The 9,853-nt window shown below is 32.6% G+C and overlaps 1 protein-coding gene across 8 annotated transcripts; it reads left to right on the top strand.

Moving 5' to 3' along the window:
* The first annotated feature begins 4,343 nt into the window (after positions 1–4,343).
* LOC144562902 (AMSH-like ubiquitin thioesterase 2) lies at positions 4,344–9,328 on the top strand. Of its 8 annotated transcripts, none has more exons than XR_013514225.1 (9): positions 4,344–4,626; positions 5,619–5,828; positions 6,239–6,328; positions 6,737–6,799; positions 7,125–7,199; positions 7,550–7,612; positions 7,776–7,828; positions 8,787–9,082; positions 9,277–9,328. XR_013514225.1 is itself a non-coding variant. In XM_078312252.1 (8 exons), the coding sequence occupies exons 2-8, from the start codon at positions 5,637–5,639 to the stop codon at positions 8,965–8,967; spliced, it is 717 nt and encodes a 238-aa protein (XP_078168378.1). In that variant the 5' UTR covers positions 4,344–4,626; positions 5,619–5,636; the 3' UTR covers positions 8,968–9,328. The 8 variants fall into 8 exon arrangements, 6 of the variants coding, with proteins under 6 accessions (XP_078168378.1, XP_078168381.1, XP_078168382.1 ...); XR_013514226.1 differs by having other exon boundaries at positions 9,274–9,328; XM_078312252.1 differs by having other exon boundaries at positions 8,787–9,328.
* Positions 9,329–9,853: the final 525 nt, after the last annotated feature.

Genomic DNA, 9,853 nt, shown 5'->3' with positions numbered 1-9,853 from the left:
CAGACCTGCCGACGTCATCCTATGCTGCTATGGCTTCCCCATTTGCATCGTATCCTCTGCATCAACTCAAAAGGGAATCTTTTGAGTTAATAAATCCTGATCATTCGATCTGTTTTAAGATTCGTGCAGACTAGATCTGCACTAATATTAAAGGGCCCCATATCATAAGCAGCAGACGGATTGGCTCCGTTTAAAATCAAACGGTTAAGATTAATTAACTCAAAAGATTCCTTTTTGAGTTAATGCAGAGGATACGCATTCCCATTCCAGTTTGAGTGTTTGCTGTCCAATTGAATTTGGTCAACGCGCTTTCTATTTTTTATTTTGTTTTTCAATGGCGGTCAAGTATAGCGCGTTTGCTCTCTCTCCAGCCATATTTGACCGACGTCTGTGTTCACCACAACAAATGGGTCTATGTTTTTATATTTATTTATTAAATTGCATATACATACTAATAATTTATTAAAATATATATACATATATTTTGAACAATATAATACTATGACATAATTAGTGACTAATATTTTTGATAATATAATATATATTTTGTAACCAACAAACTTATTATGAGAAATACTAGATCTAATTTATGAATAAAAAAAATTATATTTGGATGTTATTTTTTACTATAATGTACATTAGTAATTTATTTTTAATTATTCGAATTATATTCATATCCGTCCGATATTCGATCTGTATCCGTTTAATATCCGATCTGTATCCGTATCCGAAACTATCCGTATTTATATCCGTATCCGAAAAATTATAACAGATAAGAATCTGATTTTACCACTATCCGATCTGTATCTGACCGTTTACACCCCTACTATGTTGTGTTGGAGTATATTTTATAGCTCCAACTATTTTTTTGAGTGAAGATTGTAGCACGAAACTATTTTATATTTATAAGAAATTCATTCATCTGAATTTTGAAACAATATATAATCATTTACAAGGAAGACATTATCTTTATTACCCACTTGTTTTAATGCGATCGGGCTTCCTCTGCTCTAATAAAAAATTCTAAGGGAATTCCTAGATTAAAAGCACTTGTTTGCAACAAGACAAATAATTTCGAATTTTTGGAGTAATCCGTTTTTTGTCTATTAATTTTCATTAAGTTAAATAAAAAGTAAAAATATCGAAACTGAAGAAAAAAAGAATGGCTCGCTGCGCATAATACACAGACTCAGAGACTTGAGTCCACAAAAAATCTGGCACAAAGTGATCCACCACACAAGTGTCTGGTAGAGAGAGAGAGAGAGAATGAAAAAAAGAGAGGAAATGATACAACGAGATATACATGATTAAAGAGAGAAGATGACATAAAACCCATGAATCAGTAGACCTTTTAAAAGAAAGAGAGGGAAACACCTAGAACAACCTTATTAGAAAGAAAGAGAGGAGAGAAAAGGAGGGGGAGGGAAACGCTAGCTGTAAATGAGATTTTCAAAAACATAAACCACAAAGGATGCTATATTATATGAGTAGAACTAGGGTGTTCTTAAGCTCACCAATGTGTTTGGTGAGCTTAACTCCAAAATCTATTAGATTAGCTTCAAATAATAAATCCAAACCGTTGAAACTGATTTACTTTAGGATTTAGAGTTTAGAGTCAAGTGGTCAAAAAGTGAATGAATTTACTTTATGAGTGATGAATTTACATGTAAAGCTTTTAGAATTTCAAATTAATTTTGTATAGAGTTAAGTGGTCAAAAGTGTGAAAAAAATGAATGCACTAAAATTAATTTATAAACCTTCTAATTTTGATCGCTTGACTTTATACTAAAATAATTTGAACACTTAAAAATTTTTGTATGTAAATTCAACACTTGTGAAATAGATAAATTTTAACGGCTTAGGTTTGTTGTTTGAAACCAATATAATAGATTTTGGAGTTAAGCTTACCAAACATTTTGGAAATCTTAAGAACACCCTAGTTTTACTGATATTATCATCTGTTTATTAAATATGATTTTGGCCATGGAAAATATCAGTTACTCGATATTACATAATGAGGGCCAGTCTGATGCTCAATCAGAACTATACGATTTGCGTTAAGATTCGTGTTCACTTTGGTTTGTGTGAATCTTAATGCAGTTCAAACAAAACTAGCTACTATTGTACATCCGACCAAATTTGATTTGATGCCCATTTGTTCTCCTCAGTTTGAATATATTTCACATAATGCTTAATTTGAGATAATATATGATAAAAAAGAGTATGTCACATGCATGTTTGTTTTCCTTGTGAGATTTTTTTGTCCTATATATACATAGAGAGGGGTCGATTAATATTAAAACATTTGTTCTTAGGTCGTGGAATAAACACTTCAATTTTTATATTTTCAAAGTTCAAATAGTTGATCCAAATTATTCAATAGTCAATCTAAAGTAAAATGTGCTTAGAGACTAAGTTTTATATTTTTTTGAATTTTTTTACTATTTATTAAGCCAGTTTTAAAATCGTTTTTTTTCAATGATTCATAAATTTTTCACTGTTTATTAAAATCAGTGATTTTAAAACTGGCTTAATAAATAGTAAAAAAAAGTTTAAAAAAAATATAAAATTTAGTCTCCAAGTACATTTTAATATAGATATCACATCTAACGATTTGGATCGACCGTTTGAACTTTAAAAATTGAAAAACCAATTAATTGCACCACAGTTTTGGGATAAACGTTTTGATGTTAGCCAACCTCTCTCTCTCTATAGAGAGAGAGATAGAGAGAGAGATAATATATGATAAAAAAGAGTACGTCACATGCATGTTTGTTTCCCTTGAAAGTGATATTCTTTGGTCCTATATATATAGTTTGTCAAAACTTGATAAGCATATTGAAAAGGTCTTCATGCATATCTCTTATTGGTTCTCTTATGCTATCACGTCTCATATATGATAGTGATGTCTACAATAATATCGACAATAATTAAACTAGGTCCACTATGAACGATAGACAAAAACTAGATAAAGTAGATCAAGAATTTCATCATTTAATTTACCTTTTTTTTTTCTTTGTATACAACCGACACGCCACGCTTCCACTTCAATAGTGGAATTCCTCATAGATGGCCCTTCAATAACTTAAAATAAGGGACATTTGTGGTGTTATACACTTGCTCCACTTCGCTTATATAATATATATATATATATATATATATATATATAGAGACTAATGTGTATTCGAATGTATATGGGTTGAAATACATACAGTCCAAATTTGACTTTTCAAAATTCAAACGGTCGATCTGAACCATTTAGCTTGTTCTCCATATTAATATGTGCTTGGAGACCAAATTTTATATTTTTCTGAATTGTTTTACTATTTATTAAGTATTTTACAAAATTGTTGATCCAACGGTGGCTACTGATTTTACTGTTTTGTTAAACCACCGTTGGATTAACAATTTTTTAAAATACTTAATAAATAGTAAAAAAAATTTAGAAAAATATAAAATTTGATCTCCAAGCACATATTAATATGAAGAACAAGATAAACGATTCGGATCGACTGTTTGGATTTTGAAAAGTCGAATTTAAACCATATTTATTTCGGCCCATATATATTCGAATATACATTAGTCACTCTCTCTCTCTCTCTCTCTATATATATATCCATAGCACCCCAGCCTAACTCTATATATATATATATATATATAAATGAAAACTTATCTTCAAAAGAACAAGTAACATAAGACAAGTTTATATATACGTTGTTTAGAAGCCTAAGGGGGCGTTTATGAGACCCAAAAACAAAAGTGTTGTTTAGAGCTTTATTTTTTTTGGATAAGTCTGTAGCTTGCCACTAGGCTTGATTTTGGAATAAAGCCCATGGTCAGCCCATATATAATCTACTCTGTGTTATAGTCGGATTCTTTTAATTTGTAATCTAATATGAATATATGATAATTGTTTTTAAGAAAATATTGAGATGTACAATTTTTTTAATAATTAACAACTTTTTTAAAAATAAATTACTTATGAATTCTCAATTTCTAATTTGATAGTAAACTTCAATTCTAATTTTTTAATACATGACAATTTTTAATTAATTTGTAAAATAAAGATACTCAAAATTAATTTTTATTATTTTTACAACCGCTGCATATAACTTAAATTTTAATTTTATTGATGCCAGATGCGATGACTACATACTACTGAGGATAAGTCATAAGTGCACTTGTTAGCATACTCACACAGTAATCAAATTTGAACTATTGATTTGTCACTACGCTGGTTAGGTGGAACTGTTGCAATTGTGGGCAGATACTAATAACTAGGAGAGGAGGCTGGCCCGCTTCAAAGAGTCGAGTTACACAAATAGTAATAGGAGATAAGCACAGGAGATCCGACCAAGAAGATGGACACTGGAGAAGTGCGGCGCGGCAGTCGGCTCCATCGTTTTCGAATGCCACGTCGGAGAGTGCTCTTCGACATGACACTTCTCTTCTCTTCTCTTCTCTTCTCAATCCGCTTTCACACTTTCCCCATCTCCCGCCGAAAGCTACCACTCTTTATCTTTACGTCTCTCTCTTTCTCTCTATCATTCCATGTGCCATGCATCTCCTCTTGCAATAATTGATCTCTTCCTTTTCATCTCTGATCTCAAATCAACCATCTGAAAGGTAAGTTTAGTTCTCTAATCTATTGAGCGCGTTCTTCTCAGCATTTATCACATATATATGTATGATTTTAGGTAGATGTATAGACATGAGATTGCTGGCTTTATTTCTTGATTTATTTATTGATTGATGGTATGAAAATCATTTGCTTGTTTATTATACTTGTACAAGGCTACAAGCATAAATTGGGACTTACTTTATTTGTGTAATATTATGGAGGGAACCTTAAATTGATTCTGATTGTAATTTTGAGACCAAATTCATTCTGATCAAATATTATTTAGGTTCAGAGTGGGAAACACTGTGATTCCCAAACACCTTCACAGCCCAATTAGTCAAAAAGGGAGAGCTAATAGCCTAATATTGTTTTGGCACATTGTGCACATACAATTTGAAGGTGTCAATAAGTTGATGTTACCTCAAATTTAGTTTTTATTGCTTATCTGTTAAATCTCAGTGAAGGATGATGGCACCAGATTAATTTGGTCTTGTGTCCCTTTGTGCACTGGTTGATATGCTCGTCAATTCAAATTTGATGTATCACTCTCCCTTTATTGTTTTTCCTTTGCTTATTGGCTTGGTAGAAGCCTTTTTTGTGCTAAATGGGGCTAGTTAGAATCTCAATGTATGAAGTATAGCTGACAACAAAGTATTCATTAAATTCATCTACCATGCAAGTACTGGGATGTACTATACTGTGATGTCATTCCTTGCCTGGTAGTTTTGAAATAGCTAAAATTAACCTTGCATTATAGGCCAGTTGTAAATTAGGCTCGATACATGTAATGTGCAAAATGGCACCCAATAGGTAATGAATGTCCTTAAACCCCACATCTTGTAAATATGATATAGGTTGGGTATTATTGGAAAATTTGAGAAATCAGGGGCATCTTTTGAAAGTATAAAGTTGGGTGATGTATGTGCAAATGACTCTTAATTAGAAAATTTACAGTTCTTTCATTTTATTTAAAAAAGATGCTTCATTAATGTTTTAGTCACGAGACCGAGCACCCATGAAATCTTTTCTAAAGATGAAGCCTTCACTGCACCCAGTGAAGCACCAGTTTTCGTCATCAATAGTTTCATGGATTGAGGATGAGGACAGTATGGTTGATATTTCTCATTTTACCGACTCTGAAGTGAGTGAGGATGGCTATTCACATAGCAATTCCTATTTATCAAGAAATTTGCATGACATGCACATTGTGAGTACTTCCATTCTCCCATTCTCCCATTCTCTGATTATATTTCTCTACATGAGATGACAGTAAGATATTGGTACTGTTTGGGTCCCTTTTGGTTTGTTACATGCTAGCTGGTCTCCATGTTTATTTTTATTTTCTCTTTTTACTCTTTTATTGTGGCTTAACCCTAGCCTTAAATGAACCTAACTAATGCTATTTGAGGGTCCAGTTAATGCTTGCAGATGCACACATGACCAAATAAAAAACTATTATTTTGTTTATGGAAATTTTAAGAAAACTGCAACTATTGCCATAGGTTTTTGTTAGTCACCAATAAGCTGCTTGAGCCTTTAAAGTTAATAAAAGTCATACCTAATTCAATATATATAAACATGTTGCTCTATCATTTTTTTTTTTCCATTTTTATGTAGTCAGTCCGATTAATAGAAGAATTCATGGAACTTGCTAAGGAGAACACAAGTAGCAATCTGGAGACATGCGGAATTCTTGGTGCATCTCTTGTAAGATCAATTTTGTATACTATCCATTTGAAATCGCAATATTGTTTGCCATACTACCCGGTTGTCGATTTTGTTTTTCTTGTTTGGATTTTTGGTCGGTATGTTTTTCTTGTTTGGGTTTTCTGTCGGTATGTTTTTCATTCCTATCACAGTTGAGGTCAATTGAGGATTAATTCCTTAATTGAGTTCGAGATTCCACAACTGAATGGTGGTTTTATTGCAAAATTGAGACTTGATTGTGTTTTATTTTTTGAAAAACATGGGGAGTTTAGTGAACTAGGAGCTTGTTTTTGGGGCATTACTTTCAGTGAGTGTTGTATCAAAATATTAGTCACTACTGCAGTTGTCACTCGATCATATTTGGAATTTTTGTGGACAACATATTATTAATTCATTTTTTGTTTACAGAAGGACGGGATTTACTATGTAACGACATTGGTAATTCCAAAGCAGGAAACGACAGCCCATTCAGTATGTCCGTGAGAAAAAACAATTTTGGCTTCATTTACTTTTAAATATCATTTCTAAAAGTAAATAATTAAGTGTTATGTATTGTCCCTAAATGCTAAATGATATGAAAGAAACCCTTCTAAAAACATGGCGAATTAAACCTTACACTGATTCTTCGTGCTATATTGGTACAAGATACCAGCGTCGCCCCTCATTGTTTCTGATTTTGTTCAGATAAACTGTGAGGGGAAGGGTACTTTGGTCAATTTCATGCATGTCATATCTCCTTCATAAAATTCGTTACTTTATTGGCTTTCTAAAACTTATTTCCTTTGGGTACTGACAGTGTCAAGCATCAAATGAAGAAGAGATACACGCAACTCTAGCAGAGCTGTCTCTTATTCCTGTTGGATGGATACATGTACCTTTCTAAATTTGCATAAACTTGTTCTGTACAAAGTAGGCACTCCTAATTTGCAAATACACCCAACTTTTTCCTCATTCCAATTTGCCTTCACATATGTGGTTTGGGCTTAGGGGAACAAACAGTTAGTTCGCATATTAATTGCAAATTATTTTCACTGTTAGGTCTTGGGTGCAAACTTGAGGAGTTCTGTGTATTTGCAAATACAGTAGAATAGAAGTGTGTTATTTAAATTAAATTTACTTCAAAGTTTGGCTACTTGTACTTACGCAGCAACTTATACTATTCTAGAATTGTGCTATTCACTGTGGTTTGAATTTAATTTCCTTCTATTTTTTAATAACTAGACCCATCCTTCTCAAACATGCTTCTTGTCGTCAATTGATTTGCACACTCATTTTTCTTATCAGGTACAAAGGCTATTTTATAATGAAAGTCTTCTACTTTTTGTTCAGAATTTAGAACAGTTAATTTGTACTTCAATTCCATTTCGCTAAGGGCAAGTTTTAAAAGATGTTACCATGTACATACTGTCACAGCAGTATCACTTCTGTTTTCTATTTTTCTTTTCAGGTCATGCTACCAGAAGCGGTGGCAATTGTTATTGCTCCAACTGATCAAACAAGGCAAGTTATCTGTAGAGATTTTCTTTGTATTTTGTTTCTTGTGAAATTTGTTAAAATTGCTTTAAAAGTGTTGCAAATTTATCATTTATTGGTATCATATGATGTGGATTTCTGTCTGGTGGTTGTATTGGTGCATCCTAGTACATGGTTTTGTTAATCCTTGTTTTAAGTCCCGACATGCACCATAAACAAACTTACAACCTAAGTCAATATCAACAGCATTTTCTCTAGTGTTGGACTTCTTCAAACTCTATCCATCTTCACCAAATTTGAAGAAACCAACACACAGTTCTCATACTCGTTAACTGGCATTAAAGTTCCATGGATTCTGTGAATTTGCTTATCAACTATTAGTTGCTTGGGGAATAAAGAATGACTATACTGCCACTGAACTTTTCATAAGACATGACCAGATTCCCTGCTTATCTGTTCATTATTATATTGAACCTAAGTTGTAAATTAATTTTCTATCAAATTATCTAAAGGTTCATTAATTGTTGCTCACATTTAATCAGAAAGGTCCAGAATCAACTGCAAAATGTAAGAAAGGTCAGATATTACATGCAATGCACAGCAAATCATGGGGTGTGATTAGGGGCGGAACTAGAAAATTTAGACTGGGGGGGTAGTGGTTGGGGGGAAGAGTCTGAAACGTAAAATGCATAACATGTGTAAAAGCATAATATGTTGTCATTGGGATTTGAACCCAAATCTCCACAACCACAAAATGGAATTCTAACCACTAACTAGGCTACAAGCACACATTTAACATTTCACAAGGGGTGCTGAACTATATGAGAACTTCAAAAAGCTGAAATTTCAATTAAATTTGTATACACGTGATGAAATTTTTTAAAATCATGGAGTGACCAAGCATCCCTGCACTACCTTAAGATCCGCCTCTGGGTGTAATTTGCAAAGAGAATCCTAAAATATTTTTATATTTTCTTTCTGCTAGGCACTATGGAATATTCCGATTAACTGATCCTGGAGGCATGGCTGTTTTGAGAGAGTGCAAAGAGCGAGGATTCCATCAACACTCAGAAACTTTAGATGGCAGCTCGATTTATGAGAGTTGCGGCCATGTGTACTTCAAACCTAATTTGAGATTTGAAATAGTTGATCTACGCTCCTCTTAGTCGTAATAAAAATAGTGTGTGTATATATTACAATGAAGAGAGAACTCTTTCTCACCCTCTCTTTCAAATATATTTTTCCAGTATTGTACATATGGAAAATTATAGGTGACATATTGTAAAATAAGTATCCTGTTATTATGTGGGTGCTGGCTTATTTAGAAAGAAATGGGTGCCGCTTGGAAAGTACGCTGTATCTGATGTTTACCAGTGTATACGGCGCTGTATTGATCAATGTATGATGTATCAACTTTTATTAATATATCACCTAGGCAGCCTCTGTCTAGTTTTTCCAAAAAAAGAAAAGAGAAGAAAGGGGTATCCTGTGATTATGTATAATATGTGTATAAGATCTTTTACACTGTAGTCTGTATCTGTTAGCAAGTGTTAAATTTCAGACATAATTTCGTGCATTGTATTTGGTTGCAAATCAAGGAGAATTGTCTGAATTGGATGGAGGCAAGTATGTTTTTAAATAGTTGCTTTCATGTCGAGCAAATATTAGTATAAAGATGTCATCAGTCAGAAATAATTGGTCTTGGAAGCCAAATGATTTGTCGAATATATATAATTATTTTGAATATTAAGTATATTTGTGTACTCTTGTATAAAAAAAACAAAGAAATATAACATATTTTGAGAAAAAAATTAGGATGAGACATATTTCATAATTTTTTGGAATCTTAAGTATATTTTTCTTTAATACAAGGTATTTGACTCTACAAAGCTTATGATCATATCATCGTCCTTCATCTAGATTTGAGTTTTCTAGAAGCCTCTTGACAGCCTTTTGCACCTTGATCATATCATCGTCCTTTACCTAAAATGTGAAGCACAAAAAGTTATACCAGTTCAGAGATGATGCACCTATTAAATCTGATTGACTGTT

Source organism: Carex rostrata, chromosome 12 (assembly GCF_964058835.1).
Source record: "Carex rostrata chromosome 12, lpCarRost1.2, whole genome shotgun sequence".
NCBI classification, from domain to species: domain Eukaryota; kingdom Viridiplantae; phylum Streptophyta; class Magnoliopsida; order Poales; family Cyperaceae; genus Carex; species Carex rostrata.
The sequence above is the reverse complement of the archived record's forward strand: the minus strand, read 5'-3'. Positions and strand labels throughout refer to the sequence as shown.